This window comes from Suncus etruscus, chromosome 13 (assembly GCF_024139225.1).
Source record: "Suncus etruscus isolate mSunEtr1 chromosome 13, mSunEtr1.pri.cur, whole genome shotgun sequence".
Lineage (NCBI taxonomy): Eukaryota > Metazoa > Chordata > Mammalia > Eulipotyphla > Soricidae > Suncus > Suncus etruscus.
Genome location: NC_064860.1, coordinates 47956 through 69457, shown reverse-complemented (window position 1 = coordinate 69457; position 21502 = coordinate 47956). Strand labels below are relative to the sequence as shown.

The 21502-nt window shown below is 42.9% G+C and overlaps 1 protein-coding gene across 1 annotated transcript in view; it reads right to left on the bottom strand.

The window, feature by feature from the left end:
• The window catches only part of DNAJB14 (DnaJ heat shock protein family (Hsp40) member B14), a 57750-nt gene extending 36588 nt beyond the window's left edge, over positions 1-21162 (bottom strand). The window contains exons 1-2 of the mRNA XM_049785857.1: positions 21002-21162; positions 3103-3271 (exon numbers count right to left, since the gene is read on the bottom strand). Of these exons, the coding sequence (XP_049641814.1) occupies positions 3103-3271; positions 21002-21134 (302 nt within the window). The 5' untranslated portion in view covers positions 21135-21162. The remainder of the gene's footprint in view (positions 1-3102; positions 3272-21001) is intronic.
• Between the last annotated feature and the right edge of the window lie 340 nt (positions 21163-21502).

Sequence of the window (21502 nt, the reverse complement as noted above, 5' to 3'; positions counted from 1 at the left end):
CGAGAGGAAAACAGGTAACATGAGTGGCTGAATATGAAATATGAAATAATGAGACCACACAAAATATATTGTATGGGGGCCCATGTCTGCAGCAGATGTGAGGCAATTTTACTCTCCAGGCTGGAGTATATAAAGGGTAAAGAGATAGTCATATCATGAAAGGAATGCCCACATTTGTTTCTTTCAAAGTACAGGAACTATCAATGTACATTGTTTGATTTTAAAACAAATACACATGACTTTAGGTAGTTTGTAATCTTAGAATAGAATAGGTTTCAGTTAGGAGTCAGAGGATAAAAGGAAGGCTAATTTCTTACATATCAAAGTAGTTCCTGGCCCTAGGTGTCATTACTGATGTAAATTAAGAGATAGCAGGAATCCTGGTTTTCTTCCTAATAACAAATATCCATAACCTGAGGGAATAGTTTTCTAGCTAGGGGCTAAGACCCACTTCCTATGGTCTGGTTATGGAAAGAGATAAAAACATAAGAAAAGGGTACAGAATTATACCTAGGGGCCTGAGAGATAGCATGGAGGTAAGTCGTTTGCCTTTCATGCAGGAGGTCATGGTTGAAATCCCGGAGTGCCTGCCAGGAGCAATTTCTGAGCCTGGAGTCAGGAATAACCCTTGAGCCAAAAACCACAACAACAACAACAAAAATTATACCTAGTAAATAGTCTAATTCTACACTAGCCAAACCTGTTTATTAGCAGGTATTCAAAGTGACAGGGAAAGTCCCTGAGGCAAAGTCATCCTGCTGTGGTGCTCAAAGACGAGGAGAGAAGACATTGTCTTGAAGATGCTATGTTTGAATGGCCTTTAGAAGTAAATAGGCTGACAGAAAGAGACCAAGCCTGTCTTATTTGGTGCAGAAATTTCACTGGGAAAAGGAATTTGATAAAGGCCCTATTTTGGCCTGTAATTTTTACAAAGGAGAGATAGTCAAATAATGACCAAAACTGTAATACCAAGCATCTCTTTGGAAATTGCTCAACCATCCATGCAAGGGAAAAAGGCATCCACAGTGGGCCTTTTAGGAACTCCATGGGGGTTATTTCAGTTCTCCCACCAGGAAAATCTGAGGATACATCTGGTGGGCTGAGCTCCCCTAAAAGTTTATGTATGCTGTGGCAAGTAACCCCTGAATGTCACCAGGTGTGGCCCAAAAACCAAAAAAAAAAAAAAAAGTGAATCCAAATAAAAAATAGAGCATGGTTGCTTTAGAATAATGCAGATACCTCACATTTCTTGGATACCTCTCTCATGTATCCTGTCACTGAGGCAAAGGACAGCAGTTTCAGGAAATGTCAGTACTGTCTGTCCTCAGGGACAGGTCCAGCTAATCAGATACCTGCTGCCATAGCTTTCTCAAGAGTCAGGCCTGTTCTTGTGAGGAGACCCACACCAGGTTCTTCCCTTTGCATAGAAAGAAGCCAAAGCAAAACACAGGCACACGGATGATGAGCTGAAAATGAATTTGATCACAAATAATGATATGAGAGGGTAAAGAAAAAAGTAAGAATGAAAGGAAGGAAGGTGATCTAAGAAAGGAAGTAAAGGAGACAGTAGGAAGAGAGAAGAAAAGAGAGGAGCCCCCACTCTCTCCTCCTGCCCCATTCAGCCTGTCCTTGCTGAGCCTCACATTCACAGTCTACTGAGAGCGCAGCCCTGTAGCAGGTTCCTAAGCAACCCTTCTCCTAGGTCCCATGTCAGGACCTGACTCAGGACTGGAAATTTTTTTAATGATCAAGGGCAGAAAGTTGGACCTCTGCTTCCGACACCCAGTCTCAGCTTCCAGCTCCACCTGTTTTCTCTCTTCATGCAGAACACTGAGCTGTACTAAAAGGCTGACACAGAAGCATCAGGGTAAGAAGTATTGGACAGGGAAAATTATCACAGGGTTTGCATTTACACAACAGCTTTCAAGATTATAGAAAGCAAACATAAATATCTTTCAGTTAGAACATTGAAAACGCTGTAGTTCTTCATTCTGTTTTCTTCTCCTACAATTCTTCTGCTTTCATGCATATATCAGAACTCAATTTTTTTTTTCAAAAAAAAATTTCTTGGGCCCGGAGAGATAGCACAGCGGCGTTTGCCTTGCAAGCAGCCGATCCAGGACCTAAGGTGGTTGGTTCGAATCCCGGTGTCCCATATGGTCCCCCGTGCCTGCCAGGAGCTATTTCTGAGCAGACAGCCAGGAGTAACCCGTGAGCACCGCCGGGTGTGGCCCAAAAACCAAAAAAAAAAAAAAAAAAATTTTCTTTACAAATTTTTCTCAGGGGCCAGAGAGATAATACAGTGGGTAGAGCACTTGCCTTGCACACAGCAAACCCAGGTTCTATCCCCAACATCACATTTGGTCCCTTTGAGCACCATCAGGAGTGATTCCTGAATGTCAAGACAGTAGTAACCCCTGAGCATGGCTAATTGTGGCCCAAAGACCAAAAATATAAAAAAATAAATAAATTTGTGGTATTACCATATTTTCCGGCATATAAAACTACTGGGCGTATAAGACGATCCCCTAATTTTGCAGTTAAAACATAGGTTTAGGCCTATATTCGCTGTATCAGACAGAACGTTCCTGTGCTGCACTGCAACTGTATGTACCACAGTGAGCCCATCACAACAAGCAAAGGTTCAAAGGTTCTACTGTCATAGACTTCCTCTTGACTCTGGCCAATCTGAGCAGCTATTGACAGTGTAGATTCGGACCCAGAACACTGCCTAATTTGCATGCATCAAAAGCCTACTTGGATGGGCTGAGTTAGAGAGGCGGTCCGAGCAGTCTGGCAGTGATTGGTGCAGGATCGAGTTGGAAAATTCGTTTTGTGGCAATATTTAGACAACTTTCGTTTAGCAGCATATTGAAACATTTTTCGGGATATACTCGGCATATGAGGCGACCCCCGATTTTCGGTTGACTTTTTTTTGTTTCAAAAGTCGTCTTATACGCCGGAAAATACGGTACCTCTTTGACTAGTGCTTACTGTAAATGATGATACATTTCAAAACATTGTCTTTTTTCATAATGGGGATGTCATAAACACTAGTAGAGGGCATGCAGGGTCAGCCACTTGCTGGCCAAGGGGTCCTACCTGAGAACCCCATCCACTTGGTCCTTGGTGTAGCCTTTTCCACCTTCACCACCAGGGACACTGTCCTCGGCGCCCTTGGGCTTTCTGGGCTCTGCACCTGCTGCTGGTTTCCGGAAATGAGGGCTGCTTCCAGCTGAGCTGCCATTTTTCAGAATAATTTCCAGGAGCGCTGCAGAGCAACACAGAGACAGATCTTATGCCTAGGGTCTCACGGAGCACACAGGTCTACACAGGAGAGAGTGCTGCAGATTGAGGGAGAGTCCGAGCCTCCATAAGACCTACGGAGGGGCCCGTGGGGCCATCAGCACCCTCAGTGTAGCTCTAAGGAGCTCTGGATGGGAGCCCCTCAGGTACTCAACACATCACCTGAAATTGGACAGCACGGGGGAAAGTGAGAATGATTTTAAATGGTTTTTTTGTTGTTGTTATTTTGAGGCCACACCTGGCGGTACTCAGGTATGACTTCTGGCTCTGTGCTCAGGGCTCACTTCTGGCAGGCTGGGAGGATGATATGGGAGGTCAGAGATCGAACCTGGTTCGGCCACGTGCAAGGCTAGTGCCCTCCACACTATGGCTCCAGCCCCCAATTTTAAATGCTTTAAAGCTGATGCAACATTTCTAGGAAAAACAGAAATCCCAGTTACCAAACTCCTTCCTCAACCACAGCAGCAGCCACTGTGGAATCACCAGCAGGCCGGGCATAGATGGGATGGACTCTGGAATACTAGTGGAGGGAGGTTCACACTAGTGCTGGGATTGGCCCTGATTCTTTGTATGTCTGTAATACTACTATGAAAGACTTCATAAATCACAATGGTTTCAATAAAAAATTTTAAAAAAGATACTATAATCATCTCTCTGACCTGCCTAGAGAGAATAACTCTGAAACTGACCTACCCTAACAAATCTGCTAAGAAGGACACAAGGTTGAAGTCATTTTGGACAAACGAAATTCAGGAAATGCGATCCAAAGACTCTACTGGTAGATACTGGACTGTAAATTTCTGGGCAGAAGGAAAATACTGCCAGATACATCAAGGCACAGCAGGGAGAAGAGAGCAAAGACCACAGTATATGTGTATGAAGGAACTTGCATCCACGTGTCTGCAGAATGTGACACACACTGTCCAGGGTTTGCTTCAAGCAATACTAAGGGAAGGTTGGAAGGGGCAGGAGATGGTCAGTGGTGAAAGGGCCTTGTAAGCATGAGTTGGTGAGTTTGCTCCCTGAGGTCAACACAGGCCCAAGACCCTTGCACCTGTGCTTTGTGAGACTCCCAGGGGCTGCAGGCAAGTCCTGATCACATCAGTGCATGTCAGCACCGCCAACTAAAGCTGTGAGTGCTGTTAAGCACAGGGCCAACAATGCAGTTTCTGGGTAAGCATGTGTGTGAACACCACCAAGTGTGAACTCAGGAAGTGTGTGAGCACAACCTCTAAAGAAGTGCATGCTTCAGCCAGTATGTGTGTGAGCATCACCACTCTAGAGCCACCCTCAGTGAGCACATGCTTGAACCCTACCACTATAGAGTACCTCCCCAACAAGCACATCTGCAAGTTCCACTTCTAATGAGCATCTTTCTTAGGGAGCACCATCACTATGAGCACCCCCACTAGTATTTGCATGAAAGCACCAACTCTAAAATGAATGGAATGGAACTGAATGTGCTATTCCTTCTCTTTTCATTTCTATTTTTAAAATTTCATAGTAAGGGGCCAGAGTGATAGCACAGCAGGTAGGGTGTTTGCCTTGCATGTGGATGATGCAGGTTCGATCCCTGACATCATGTATGGTCTCCTAAACCTGCCAAAAGTAATTTTTGAGTGCAAAGCCAGGAGTAACCCCTGAGTGCTGGGGGGGGGGGAGGGGGAATCTCACAGACTACATTTCAATCAACAACTGACATTAGAATTGTTACTGACATTAGAGTTTTTAAAAAGCATAGACAGGGAACAAAAAGATAGGGAACAATTAGTAGGGTGCTTGCCTTGCATGGGTCTGGCCGAGGTCGATACCCAGAATTCTATTTGATCCCTGAACCTACCAGGAGTGATTTTTGGAAGGAGGGAAAAATTCTTATAAGTCATGTATTTGAAAGAAGATATGCATATAGAATTCATACAAATGCATAATTCTTTTAAATCTCAATTTTCGAAAACTAGGGAAAGAAAATGGGATAATTGTTCAGAGGCAAAGCCCATGTCTCACCTGTTCTGGGTTTAACTTTTACATACACACACACACACACACACACACACACACACACACACACACACACACACACACATTCTCTCTCTCTCTCTCTCTCTCTCTCTCTCTCTCTCTCTCTCTTTCAAAAATGAGCAAAGGATCCGAACCCATTTTATAAATTAAGTATACAAAAGAACAACAGGCCCAAGAAAAGATGCTCAGTCTCTCAAGATAATACTTTGCAGCCAGTGGGATGACTTACCAGAAAAAGGACAAGGATAACAGTGGCATAGATGTGGAGCAGTGAGAAGCTTCAGATGCCATTGGCTAAATGTATGCAACCCCTTGAAAAAGAAATGGGCCCATTTGGTGATCCTTACAAGCTGTGAATGGCTTTTATTTGTACAATTATAAAAATGATGCTGCTCAGCTCATTCAAAAAACACAAAATAAGTAAAAGTAACATACATCCCACATGAGAAAAAAACATTCCTTATCATCTTGATATACTTAACTCTAGTTAGCTAGGTGTCTACATTGCTAGATGTTAACAAAACCAACCGTGTAGACTGGACTTCTTAAGAGGCCCCTTTTGAATAGCTTGTTCTCATTCTTTGTTTCTTCTGGATTCAGTACAGGAGAAAGTCTCCTTCTAAGAATGTGTCATTTCTAAAAGAAAGCCAATTCACAAAGTTTCTTCTAACTTATATATTTCAATTGTAACTTTAGTTGTTCCCTTCCTCTTAATTGGCTTTTGTTTTCATTTGTTCTTTCACTAGTTCTGATACAGCATACAAAAAAGATCTAATACCTAGTCTGTTCAAGCTTCAAAAATTGGGGATAGAATGTTCCCAAGCATTTCTTTTGAGTTCAACATCATCTTAATGCCAAGACAGCAAACAGAAAACTCTACATCAAAATTTCTGATAAAGAGATGCAAACATTCCCAATAAATTCCTAGCCAAATGAAATCAACAGTATATAAAAGGGTCATATACTATGCTCAATGGAATATGACCAGGGTTGCAAGAATGGTTCAAAGCGAAGAAAAAGAAAGGATTAAAATCAAATGGTAGGTACAGTAAGTGAAGGAAGACTGACAAGATTCAGCATCCATTTCTGACTTCAATACACTGGATAAATCTGTGGCACAATTAGCTGGGTATCACTGCGAGAGAGGCTCCAGCTTCTTAAGTATGGCCGGAAAAAGCCAAAACAAAGAAGGGAACTACAAATTCAGAATAAATGGGTATAGAAGGAAAGTACAAAAACCTACTAAAAGCCATATATGACAAACCAACAGCTAGCATCACCGAACTCAATGGTTTAAAAAAAAAAAAGGTTTATTGGGGCTGGAGTGACAGCATAGCAGCAGAGCATTTGCTTTGCACAAAGCCAACCTTGAACGGACTCCCATATGGTCCCCTAAGCCTGCTTAAAGTGGTTTCTGAGGGCAGAGCCAGGAGGAACTCCTAAGTGCCGCCAGATATGACCTAAAAACCAAATAATAATAATTTAAAAAAGATATATCCATTGAGATCTGGAGTATGAGGAGTGCCCATTCATCAACAATTGTTTAACGGAGCATTGAAGTCTTAGCAAGGGCAATGCAGCAAAAAAAGAAAAAGAATGGCAAGTAAATTAGTAGTGAAGAAATGCAACTGTAAGTATTAACAGATGATAAAATATACATAGAAAACCTAAAAGACTACTAACAAAAATAAGAAACAGTAAGTAAAGTGGCTACAAAAATCAATATGCCCTTCTAAGCAAGTAGAAGCAGAAAAAAAAATGGGATTATGTTAAACTGAACATAGTCACTGTTTCCTTTGAAGCTATAAAGGCTACCCACTGAACAGGAGAAACTATTTACCCAATACCCATCTGATAAAGGGTTAATATCTAAGTTATATAAGGTACTGGCAGAACTTAACAAGAAAAGACATCTAGCCCCATCAAAAAAGGATCAGACACTTTCTCAAAGAAGAAATATATATGGCCAACAGGCACATGAAATAAATGCTCCACATCACTAATCATCAGGAAGATGCAGATCAAAACAACAATGAGGTATCATCACCGCAGAGAATAGCACACACCACAAAAAAAACAAGAACAACCAGTGCTGGAATGGATGCAGGGCAGCAGTGGGGGGACTCCCATTTATTTGCTGGTGGATATGCTGCCTAATCCAGCCTTTCTAAAAAAAAAAAAATTGATAATCCTCAAAAAACTGGAAGTTGAGCTTCCTTAAGATCCAGTAATACCATTCCTAGGGACATACCCTGGAAACACAAAACCCAATAGAAAAATGCCCTCTGCACTCCTATGTTCATTGCAGCACTATTTACAATAGCCAGACTCTGGAAACAATCCTAGTGCCTGGCAATAGATGAGTGGCTAAAGAAACTGTGGTACATCTATCCAATGGAATACTATGAAGCCATTAGAAAATAAAATAAAATCATGAAATTTGCTTATACCTGGATGACATGGAGATAATGCTGAGTGAAATGAGTCAGAAGAAGAGGCATAAACATAGAATAATCTCACTCATCTGTGGGTATAAGAAAAATAAAAGACAGTATAGGGATGATATCCAGAGATGATAGAAGTGAGGATTAGGAGGATGTACATGGGACATGTATAGAAGTACATGGTTAGAAGCTTGCCACAGAATGGAGAGTGCAGTTAGATTAGAGAAGGGTCTACTATGAACATGGTATTTGGAACTGATCACTAGACAAGAACCAGGTGCTGAAAGGAAATAAAGTAATATGCATGGCTCCCCTGAGAGACAGAGAGAGAGAGAGAGAAAGAAAGAAGAAGAAAGAAAGAAAGAAAAAGAAAGAAAGAAAGAAAGAAAGAAAGAAAGAAAGAAAGAAAGAAAGAAAGAAAGAAAGAAAGAAAGAAAGAAAGAAAGAAAGAAAGAAAGAAAGAGAGAAAGAGAGAAAGAGAGAGAGAGAGAGAGAGAGAAAGAGAGAAAGAGAGAAAGAGAGAAAGAGAGAAAGAGAGAAAGAGAGAAAGAGAGAAAGAGAGAGAGAGAGAGAGAGAAAGAGAGAAAGAGAGAAAGAAAGAAAGAAAGAAAGAAAGAAAGAAAGAAAGAAAGAAAGAAAGAAAGAAAGAAAGAAAGAAAGAAAGAAAGAAAGAAAGAAAGAAAAAGAAAGAGAGAGAGGAAGAGAGAGAGAGAGAAGAAGGGAGGGAGGGAGGGAGAGAGAGAGAGAGAAGGGTGTGTTAGAGTTAGGTGAAGTAAAATGCCTGCCGCAGAGTAGGCAGGCAAGAGAGGGTGGGTGGGATAGAAGAGTGCATCAGGGAGGGTGAGAGGAAAACTAAGGACACTGATGGTGGGAGGGTACACTAGTAAAGGTTGTTGTACATTCTATGACTATAACTCAATCATGAACAACTTTATCTGAAAAAACTGTATTATGAACAACCTTGTAACCATGGTATTTAAATAAATAAATTTAAAGTAAAAATATGAAATTAAAGTAAAAAAAAGCAATATTCCATATATATGTGTTGTCATACAACTATAAAATCACTTTACTTTTTCCTTTCACTTTTTCTGAGTTAATTAGCACAAGAACCCTTATTTACATCAACCCCAGCCTCGGTTGACTTACGTTAAATTCTGGCCAAAATGCACTTTCCCCATGACTGCCTGGTTTTTTGTGCAAAACTGTAAGCTGAGAAACCCCCCACAGTATTGGCAACCAAACAGGGACTTGAAAACTTCAAAACAGTGAACGGGTTAACAAATTTCTCGGGATACTGAGTAAGGTAACTGGTATCACCATGTCAGTCTTCTCTTGCTGCACCGCATATGCTATACCCTCTGCTGGAGTATTCACTTCTGAGTACTCTCAGGCTGCTCTGGAATAATTACCAACATTTTTCAAGAAGAACTGATTGTGCGATATCCACTAAAAATCCTTCTGTACACATGCCCCAAGAAGAGAAAAGTTAAAAAAAAAGAAAGTTGTTTATGTAAACAACTAAAAATATAAAAATATAAAAATATAAAGTTGTTTATGTAAACAACAGTGAAGAATTTTTACTCAAAAGATCCAAAACCAAAAACATTAAGGAGACCAAGAAAAGTCAGTGCAGGATTCTATTTAAGTACATCCCACAAAACAAGGATAAACTGGAGTTGAGAGTGGGAGATACTGTTGATATTAATGTAGTAAAAGGAAGCTGTTGGAGTGAAACCCTGAACAGCAAGATGGGATTTTTTTCCCCTCAAAATTTGTGAAAGTAATGTAGATAACAGATGATGGTGAAACTCATGACAGCCCAGAGGATTCAGCTGGCTATATGTCTGGCAAAGGTGTACAGAATACAAGAGTAAAGAGTTCTCGCTCAAAAGATTCTCCCAGTGTCGGTACAGGGTTTTGTAGCAAGAGCAATGCAGAGATGCATAAACCTGTGCTGGCAATCCAAGTCAATGGTTCAATATTTGAAATGGCTATGGATTCATTATAAAAATGACACTAAACAGGATGCCTTTGTTCACCGGACAGCTATTAAAAGAAACAACTCCAGGAAGTCTTTGCTCAGCATTAGAGATGGGGTGATTATGGAGTTCGATATGGCCAAAGGTATAGAAGCTGTTAACGTAACTGGATCAGAGGGAATTCCAGTGCAAGGCACCGGCTGCTTTTCTTCCAGTCGATGTAGGTTCCACAAATTCAGTCTTTGGGAAAGAAACAGGCAGAAAAGAGGAGCAAGCTGAAGACTCAGAAGAGTCCCACATACCAGGGCCACCACCCTTCTGCAGAAGGTGCTTTGTGAAAAGCCCAAGGCCCTCAACCAGCTGCAGCCAATGAAGGGCACTGATCAACTGCAGATGTGTGAATTTGTGCATGTCTGCATTGTAGGCAAAACCCTTTCTCTACCCCTTTAACACCTTCCCTTTTGGCCTCAGAGCATTTCCCTCCCATATCTTTTCAGATTTGTTTTATGAGAGACAATTACCACTTGCAACCAACATGTGAAGTGGCTTCTTCCAGTGGTTCTTTGACCAGTGACTGCAATCAGCAGCCACAGGAGATCATCACCACCCTGACTGCTCTTCACTGACAGATTACTTCATCAGCTTATCATAACCCATTATTTCCCCCAACCACCAGTCTTTTTAACAAATAGAAGAGAAGGAATTGTTGTCATACACCTGTAAAATCACTTGATTTTTTTCCTTTCACCTTTCTGAGTTAATTAGCACAAGTGCCTTAATTACATCAATTCTGACCATCAGGTGATTCACATTAAACTCTGGTAATAAAAGTGGCAGGGGGACCCAGAGCGGTGGCACAAGCAGTAGGGCATCTGCCTTGCATGCAATAACCTAGGATGGACCACGGTTCAATCCCCAGCACCCCATATGGTCCTCCAAGCCAGGAGCGATTTTGAGCACATAGCCAGGAGTAACCCCTGAGCATCACCAAGTGTGGCCCCAAAACAAAAAAAAAAGTGGCAGGGATAGCAGCAGAGCTAGATGTTTGACCACCTCAGTAAGATCCAAGAAGCTGCTCAAGAACCCCTGACTGAAATACACTTTTTCTCATGACAGGTTTTTAGTGTGAAAGTGCAAGCTGAGACCCCACATTTATATTTATATATGTGTGTGTACATACATATATCTACATATATGTATGTATATATGCGTATATGTACACACACAAACATTAATGTGATGAAAATAAGAAAACAACCCAAATTATAATCTCCTCAAAAAGACTAAGATAGCTAGGAACAATTTAACAAGAAAGACGACTCATACTAAAAACTTAAAAACATTGCTGAAATAGAAGACACAAAGAAATAGATATTCTGTCCCCACAGACAGGAAGAACTGAGTCTTTAAAAGGCCATTTACCTAGAGAAATATACAGATTAAATGCAACTTTTATTAATAGTAAAAAGAGTTGTGCTGGCAAAGGCATTTTTAACTAGAAGAGGATCAGCCAAGTCCACAGACAACACGTGGAAGAAAGCAGTCTGGATGGAGGTGAATCCTAACTTCGTGCTCCATAAAGGAACTAAAAGGACAGAAGAGAGAAGCCATTTATTTATTATCTGAGCCACCACCCCAAAGCCTGCACAGTAATAATACAAGACATTCTGACAGCACATCAGAGAGGTCCTTCTCTCAATTCAAAAATAACAATTACAGATACAAACTATGGGGTCAGGAGAAAAGGGGGACTTTGTCATCGTAGGGGCTCAAGAAAGTACAGCAAAGAAAGGGCAATCCTCGGCACCCCATCTGGTATCCTCGGCATGCTGAAGGAGAGCCCTCACTCCCTGCTTACTGGATTCTCCTTGCCATGCAGTCCTGGTAGGTACTTCAGGTTCTGTGAATGAAGAAATAAGCACCCTTTTCACGTTGGGGAAATGAAGGCTCAGAAAAGCAGTGATGGATGCCAGGTAAGTCAACTATTCACCTAAGGTTCAGAGCACAGTTGAGCTCTGAACATAACATAACATCAACCATAACATCTGGAAGAGCACTGCTAGCAGTTGAAATCTGTGGATCATTTTATAACACTTGGCATTATCAGCACCATTGCTATAAATGTTTGCAATTTTTTTACCTGTTACTAAATTATAATTAGTAAAAAAAAACAAAAACAACGGAATAAGGTTGTCTTAAAAAAAAATAGGTTGTCCATACACCACAAAAGCACCGAGGGGAGAGTAAATGATCATGCAAGGAGTCTATAGTTAATCCCATGACGGTATACTTAAACGGTGGGGAAACCCTGTATCTCCAAGGCCAAGGGAATTACCTCTACAATATCCCCAATAGTTAATGTGCCTATGCAGGGGGGAAAAGAAAAAATAAAAGCACAAAATAATCATTTTTCCACATATTTATTTATTGATTTATCGATTTTTGACGTCTTTATTTTGGTGTAGATATTGAAGTTGATGTCTCCAATTTTATTTTATTTTATTTTATTTTATCTTATCTTATCTTTCTCTTTCTTTTTGCACTCCGGCATGATTTGATTTCAGAACTGAGACTATTGTGTGGTGCTTGTCTTTATTGCTGTAGTGCTCACTGGATATTTAATTTGATATTTCTTTCTGTATTGTTGTGATGTTTCAATTACCTTTTTCATGTCCTCTCTCAAACTGAGGTTGAAAGCCTCTAGAACAGGGGTCTCAAACTCGCGGCCCACAGGCCGTTTGTGGCCCTCCATACAACATTTTGTGGCCCTGCCCTAGAGGAATCTTTTTTTGTTTTGTTTTATTTTGTTTTAGTTGTTTGGGTCACACCCCCCAATGTTCAAGGCTTACTACTGACTTTGCACTCAAGGAACACCCCGACTTTGCCTCCTGCGGTCCCCAGGTAAATTGAGTTTGAGACCCCTGCTCTAGAAGGACTCCGCCCATTTTCAGCTTATTTGACTTTTTTTTTTAATTTTTTTATTTTTTCTTATTTTGTACCCCATTCTATTTTCTTTCCTTCAAACAAAACCACATAACTCGATTTATCTAGCTCCCCTCTTAAATAGAGGGGGAAACAAGGGAGGGTACCAGGACCAAACAGATATATGATCACTAATAGTAAGCTAGACAAAGAGGGGACCACCTATTCTAGCAGCCCGGGGGGTGATGGTGGGGGATATGGGTTGCAGGAAGGGAACAGGGATGGGGGGAGGACAAATTTGGTGATGGGCATTCCCCTGATTCAATGTTAATATGTACCTAAAAATACTACTGTGAAAGATATGTAAGACATTATGATCAAAATAAAAATTAAAAAAATAGGTTGTCTAATACTCCAGATATAAAACAGCAGCTTAAAAACCACTGACTTGGTTAAAGTGAGACCAAGAGGGCAGATCTTTAAATTTATTCTATTTAAATTTCAAAGTAATATAGGGGAGAGGTGCTTATGGCTTAGTCCTGTCTCTGTACTCAGTCATTACTTCAGTCCTGGGGGATCATATAGGATGCTTGGAATCACCCTGCCCACTATATTGTCTCTCCAGCCTCTATGATGGTAATCTTTTTTTTTTTTTTTTTTTTTTATGATGGTAATCTTAAAAACAGTAAGTGTGCTTTTCCTGGAGCAGGAAAAATAGTTCAGTGGGTAGGATCTTGCCTTGCACATGTCTGACCTGGGTTTGATCTCTAGCATCCTCCGTGGTCCCCTTTGCCCCACCAAGAGTAACCTCTGAGCCCAGAGCAGACAAAGTCTTGAGAACCATTGGATGTGACCCAAAAACAAACAAAAACAAAACATTATTTTTTTAGGAAAAAAAAACACTTCAAACTGCTGCTATAACTATAAAATAATGAAAGTAGTGAAAAAAGGAAGTCCAAAACATATCAGTAATTCTATAAATACATAGTTAAAGAAACAGAACAAAAATTTACCTTCTTCCTGCTGACATTGTCCCTAGAATTTTCTAATTTTCTCTAATATAGCAGGTAATCATGTATAGTAATAATCCATCCAACTCTCAATCATAACATGAAGAGATTTAAAAGCTATAAACAGCGATGAAGAGGTGGCGGCTGTGCTGGAAGTGGCGGTAGCGTTAGGAAGCTCGGAAACGTGAGCGGGGATGGTAGGTGATTTGGACCCGACAGGCCTCCGTCGTTTCCAGAAAATTTGACTGGAGAAACCTCTGGAGCAGCTGGATCATGATTCCAGTAGATCTACAACATAGTGAGAGTCCCAAGTTGTATACTCAGGGTTAAAGCATAGAAGACTTTTAGAGGATGAAGTCGAGGAATAAATATTTAACTTTAAAGGAGCTTGTTTAAGGACTACGAGTCCAGGCAAGCAGCGTGCAACGCAGAGCTAGGACTGGTCTGGTCCAGCGGAACCAGTGAGTTTATTAAACACATTCAACAAATCAATAAAATGATCACCAAAGTCTTTCGTGAGATAAAAGGCTGCTGCCTTGCTCCCTGCCTGCTTTCCTGCTTTGCTCCACAGCTGCGCACATCTTCTAGCCCATGAACCCCACCACAACATGTAGTAAAAACCATGCTAGAAGTGTTGCAATGGGGAAACACCATGCATAGAGAATGAAGATGGCAAGCTCTGACAACCTGAAAAGTACCAACCACCTAGTCAGCCCCTCAGATAAGGAGTTTAGAGTAAAAATATGGAAGATGTTCAGAACACTCAAAGAAAGCATAGATCAAGCTGAATAGACCACAAAGATAGAAATCAGAAAACTCCAAACAGAAATAAGAGGACTGAAAAATACAGTAGATGAAATGAAAACCTCAATGGAAAGTCACTTCAACAGTGTAACAGCAGCTGAGGATAGAGACAGTGAGCTGGAAAATGAGATGCAGAACAACTCCATACAGGAGAAGAAATTGGAAAAAAACCTTAAAGCAAATGATCAGACAATGAAAAAAATCCTCAAAGAATGTGAACAGGTGAAAATAGAAGTCTTTGATAAGCTCAATAGAAACAACGTAAGAATCATTGGAGCAGGGGCTGGGCGGTGGCACTAAAGGTAAGGTGCCTGCCTTGCCTGCGCTAGCCTTGGACGGACCGCGGTTCGATCCCCCGGTGTCCCATATGGTCCCCCAAGCCAGGAGCAACTTCTGAGCACATAGCCAGGAGTAACCCCTGAGCGTTACCGGGTGTGGCCCAAAAAAAAAAAAAGAATCATTGGAGCCCCCAGAGACCCAGAAAGAAAATCCCCAGGAAGAATCAACAACAGTCAAGGACAGGGGTGGCGAACAAGTTTGACACAAAGAGCCAAAATTTTAAACTGTGAGAGTCAGAGAGCCACACCACACAGTGACCTGCCAAAACAGGCAAACACTCACTCAAAAGCATATAATTTTAACAATAATCTATTAAATACATATTGCTTTTTGCCATTTTGAGTGAGGGTAAAAATCCTGCAGTGATGGTGAGGGTGTGCTGCGTCCTCCACACTCAGAACTCATGACAAGATGTGACCCAACATGTGACACACGGCTCCCCCGCTCGCTGGCCCGTGCAGTTGTTTCGGAGGGATGGAAGACTGGACTACACGCTCGGAGATCTCTCCTCAGAGGTCCCTCCTCAAAAACAGCATAACAAAATCCAAACTTGGCAAAGAGCCACAGTATACAAAATAATGATAAGAGGCAAAGAGCTGCATTCATTTTGGTTGGGAGAGAAACGTGTTCGCCACCTGTGGTCAAGGACATCATTACAGAGAAACTCCCAGAGCTAAAGACTGCATGCCCCCAAATCCTGCATGCCCGAAGAATGCCAGCTAAAAGACATGTGAAGGAAAGCACCCCAAGACACATCCTAGTCACAATGACAAACCCCACAGATAGGGAGAGAATACTGAAAGCAGCAAGATCAAAAAAGGAAATTACATTCAAAGGAGCATCCTTAAGATTTACAGCAGACCTGTCACAAGAAACCCTCAAGGACAAAAGAAAGTGGTGGGATATAGTGACAAAACTCAACAAAACGAATCCCCCTGGAATACAGCACCCAACCAGACTCACGTTCATATTTGAAGGAAGTATACATTGCTTCATGGATAAACAGCAGCTCAGAAACTTTACAGACACAAACCAATCTTATAAAAATAAACTGAAAGTTCTACTTTAAGACAAGACAAGCCTAAAGACACACAAAACTTCCACATAAAGATGGCTCTTAATCCCATGACAGTTATCTCTCCCAGCGTCAATGAGCCAAATGTACCAGTTAAGAGACACAGAGTGCAAAATGGATCAAAAAGCTGAATCCAACATTCTCCTGCCTACAAGAAACACATCTTAATAGTAAGCACAGGGCCTGGAGAGATAGCACAGCGGTGTTTGCCTTACAAGCAGCCAATTCAGGACCAAAGGTGGTTGGTTCGAATCCCGGTGTCCCATATGGTCCCCCATGCCTGCCAGGAGCTATTTCTGAGCAGACAGCCAGGAGTAACCCCTGAGCACCGCCCGGTGTGGCCCAAAAACAAAAACAAAAACAAAAACAAAACAAAACAAAAAAACAATAGTAAGCACAGATTCAAAGTCAAAGTGGCAGGCACACATCAGGAAGAAAGAAGGGGGCCTACATAAATAGCTTTATGACACATCTTATAAATTGGAAAACAATCAACAAAATGAACCCAAACTAAGTAGGCAGAAGGAAATAACAAAGCATAGAGCAGAAATTAATAAAGCAGAAACCCCAAAAAACAATCTGAAAGGTCAATGAAATCAAAAGTTGGTTCCTTGAAAAAATATAAGATTATTAAACCACTAGTAAAATTCACAAAGGGAGAGAGAAAATTAATAAACAGAATTAGAAATGAAAAGGGGGAGATTACTACAGATAATACAGCAATCCAAAAGGTAATCAGAGACTACTCTGAGAAACTCAAACAAAACATGAGAACCTGGAGGAAATGGGGGGGGGGGGGAGAAAAGAAAAATAAAATATATTATTGTAATAATGCCCAGAGACAATAGAGATGAGGGCCGAAAGGAAACAGATCACGATATGAAGCTCACCACAGAGTGGTGAATGCAGTTAGAGAGAAATGACTACACTAAGAACTACCATGAATGACAATGTCGATGAGTGAGAGAAGTAGAATGTCTGTTTTGAATACAGGCAAGGGGTGAGGAAAGAAGAAGAAAGGGGCATTGGTGGTGGGAATTTGCACTGGTGATGGGGGATATTCTTTCTATAACTGAGGCCCAACTGCAAACATGTTTGTTATCATGGTGCTTAAATAAAGATATTTAAAAAATTAAAAAAATAAAAGCTATAAACAATATTCACTTAGAAGTCCAACTCAATAAAGTATAAGATTATATTTCTCAACTAAAAGCACAGAGCAACAATGTATCACATCACTTTATAGTTATCAATTTATCAATTTATCAGTTTTATCAGTTAGATATCTCACTTGGAAGAATAAAATATAAGAAAACATAAATTCTAGAACTTAGTACATATTTTTCAATTCACTGTTGGAGAGTAACAGACACTTGAAGTGTAGTGTTTTCTTTTGTCTATCCAAATATGAAAATACCTTCACAGAAATAGTCCAAACTCCCAATTCTAAGGGTTTGATGGCAGCTTAGAATAAGGGAATTTCTTAGATCAAACTTTGTTTGCTTTATTTTGTGTTGTTTTGGAGCCATCCCTGAGCAGTACTCAAGTGTCGCTCCTAGTGAGGCTCAGGGGACCATATGTGGTGCCAGGGGGTCAAACCCAGGTCAGCCGTATGCAAGGCAAATCCTGCACTATTTCTTCAGCCCCTTCATTTTAACCATAATCTACAACTTCCTTCTACATTAAGTACTTCATTAAAACTTACATAAATGTTCTCTATTTCCCCTCTCTTAAATTTCTCCATTATTCCCACAAATCTTCTGAGAAGACTCTGTAAAATGCTTTTTCCCTTGACCTAGAAACAATACAGCGATTGGGGTGCCTGGCTCCACCCACCACATGGCCCCCAGATTGCCTGAGTTTAGCCGCCCAAGGGTGACCCGGGGAATCCTGGAGCACACCACATCCTCAGACCCTGGCCCAGTCACCCAGAAATGCCTATAGGGCTCCTGAGTCTTCTGAGCACCCACTGCGAGAGTACCGTAAGTAAAATAAAATTAAATAGGGCTGGAAAGATGGCACAGGAAGACGGCATTTGCCTTGAGTGCAGCTGACCAGGCTTCAATTCCAAGCACCACTTATAGTCCCTGAATATCCCCAGGATGACCCCTAAATGCAGAGCCAAGTGCAAGCCTAGTCACCAATAAAAAAAAGTCAAGATTGTAGCATAATAAGTATGTCCTAAAAGGGATCCTCAAACTTTTTAAATAGGGGGCCAGTTCACTGTCCTTCAGAATGTTGGAGGGCCAGATTATAGTAAAAACAAAAATTATGAACAAATTTCTATGCACACTGCATATATCTTATTTAGAAGTGAAGAAACAAAATGGGAATAAATACAATATGTGGCCTGCGGGCCATAGTTTGAGGACCATTGTCCTAAATGATTTGTTAATCCCATAAAGTCTTATAACATAGCATTTTAAAATCTATTTCACTTAAAATTTTAATATTCCAAGGTTATGTATTTATGAGTAATTATTGGCCCAAGGATTTTTTTAGCCCCACCCCCATCTTATGTTCTTAATATCCTTTTTATGGGTGGGGGCCATAGCCAACGGTGCTCAGGGATTACTCTTGGCTCTGAGCTCAGAAGTCATTCTGGCAGTGCTGGGGATGCCAGGAATCAAACCCATATTGGCCGCATGCAAGACAAGTGCCCTGCCCTGTACCACAACTTCAGCCCTTGTTCTTAATATCTGATAGAGGACTTTAGTCGACTGATTCTGTTGTTTGCATGACAAAATGACAGATAGATGTTAAAAAATGCCCAGAGTGACCAGAGCAATAGTCCAGTGGGGAGAGTGCTTACTTGCAAGGCAGTAGACCCTAATTCAATCCCCTACATTCCCTATGGTTCTTCCAGCACTCCCAGGAGGGATTACTGAGTGCATAGCCAAGATTCATCCCTGAGGACCACCTGGTACGAGCCATCATTGAGTATGGCCCCAAAACAAAACCCAAACCAAACATGCTCAGAGTCTCATACTATATAGAGTGGCACCAAGTATAAAACAATAGTAGCAAAGTATCTGAGTGCCCACTGTGAATGCTTTCTATATATTAATGCATTTAACAATAGGAAGATTTAAAATAACTGGATTTATTGTGCAATTCCAAGGGAATATACACAGTCCATATGTATGAGGTCTTGCATTGAATTCCTCATACTAGCCCCCTACATATGCACCCCCAAATTAAAATTCTGGCAATGATTCCTTGGCTATGATAGAAAAATCACAGGCAATCAAAGCAAAAACTGATAGATCAACATTAAATTTTAAAAGCTGTGCATCAAAGGACAAACTAACAGAGTAAAAGACAACTCATTTAATGGGAGTGAAATACTAATACTAATCATATATCTGATAAGGGTGCCCACATGTCCAGAGCCTATAAAGAGAGAAGTCCAAGAACTCCACAGATAACCTGGTTCAAAAAGGTTAAGGCACTCGAATACCAATTTCTTTTAAGACCATATACAAAGAGACGACTAAATAAGAAGGGGTTCTAACTTGGCTAATTATTAGAGAAATATAAATCAAGGGGCCAGGGCAGTGGCGCAAGTGGCAGGGCATTTGCCTTGCACTCGCTAAACTAGGAGAGAACGCTGGGATGCCCCAGCGTCCCATATGGTTTCTCAAGCCAGGAGCGATTTCTGAGCACATAGCCAGGAGTAACCCGTGAGCGTCATCAGGTGTGGCCCAAAAAGAAAAAAAAAATCAAAACCACCATAAGATATAATTTCACAGTTTGGGGAAAGAAAGTAACAACCAGGGACAAACTGGAAAGAACTGCTGATGGAGGGAGATGGGAAGAAACCCAAAGTCTTGAGCTCTGTGGATGGGAACATTAAGCGTAATAGCTGCTAAGAAAAACAGTATGACAGTCTCAAAAGTAAAAACTGTCTGATCCAACAATTCCATTTCTGGGATTGGATTTGAGATACTGAAAGCAGTATCTCAAAGATATATATACATATATATGACACTCATATTCAGAGCAACATTAGTCACAATAGCCAAGGTACAAGAACCATACAAATATCTGTGGATGAATACTGAAAATGTGAGAGGGTACTCAGAAAATATTATGCAGCCCTCAAAAAGGAAATCTTCTCACAATCAACAAGACCTGAAAATAAACTCTGTGATCTCACTTACAAAAAGAAAGTATGTAAAAAGGAGCATGGTGGTTACTAGTGGCCAAGAGCTAGAAAAACTGGAAATGTACTTGTACCGAATCTCAGATGAAAATCTCTGGACATCTTTCACACCAAAATGCAGAAATAGGCGCACATGACTAAACTTGTAGAATCTGGTTAGGTCGTTTCCCCCTGTCCTGTGTGGAACAGCATTCAGCAGAGAGGGAATGGAGAAGACCGAGCACAGAAAAGAAACAAGTTTCCACCCTAAAGGAAATTTCAAAGAACACAGCAGAACGGGAGCTCAGCCCACACTCTGACCGGCCTCCTTCCAACACAGAGTGAAGGCCCCGCATCCTGTGCCAGGTGACAGACAGCGAGTGCAGGGAAGCGAAGCCCATCCGGGCCCAACCTGCCGTCGCCGCTGCCCAGACCCCGGGCCAGTCTGTTTCCACATGGGTCAACTCGAGCCCTGTCAGCTCGGGGCCCGAGGACCCTAGGCCGCGTAGAAAGCGCCCACCGGAGTGCCAGACGGCAGCGGGCACCGGGCCCGCCGCTCCGGGCGCACTGTGCCCGTTCCTGCACAGCTGAAGCCCAAGCCCAAGCCCGGCCTGCGTCCTCGGGCTCTCTGCGGGAGGGCCCCGGCATCTCCGGGGCCGCCGAGCTCGGCCTCCGCAGGGCAGGGGGCTCCGGGCGCGGAGGGTGCGGCACCCCAGGGCGGGGCGGCCCGGGCGCCTCTGCGGGAGCGCGAGGCCGCGGGACCCGGGGTCGTCCCGGAGGCAGCGGGCGGGGGCGTGGAGGCGCTCTCGGGGCTGGACAGCACGGGCCGAGGGGTCCGGTCCCTTCCCTGCCCTGTCCTGCCCTGCCCTGCCAGTGCTGGGCTGGACGCAGGGCGCGCGGAGGGGAGGCCGAGGCCGGGGCCGGGGCCGGGGCGCGGGGCGCGGGGCGGGCCTCACCGCGGGCGGCGGGCAGCGGGTAGAGCTTCTGGGCCTTGTGCAGGAAGCGCTGGGCCTTGTCGCGGTCGCCGGCGTCCAGGGCCTCGCGCGCGATCCGCACGCACCTCTCCGCCTCGTCGCGGTTCCCCTCCATGGCCGCGCGTCCCCGAGTGCTCCGGCGGCGGCGGCGCGGGGCGCGGGGCGGAAGCGGCGGGGCGAGGCGAGGCGAGGCCGGCCGGGGCGGGGCTGAGCGGCGGGGCGCGGGGCGCGGGCGGGAGGCGGGCGGAGCGGGGACCCCGGCGGCCACTGCGTCCGCAGCCCCGCCTCCGCCCGGTCGCCCGAGCAGCACCCGCAAACCTCGGCGCCCGGAGTGCCGACAGGCCCCGCCCCCGGGGTCCCCGCGCCGGCCTGGACAGGTGTCGCCTCGCGGTCGGGCAGAGGCCCACCTCCCACCACGCCCACCGCGCTCCCCGGTCGCCCGGGGAACCCTGACCCGTTTCAACACCGCTTAGAGCCCAAGCG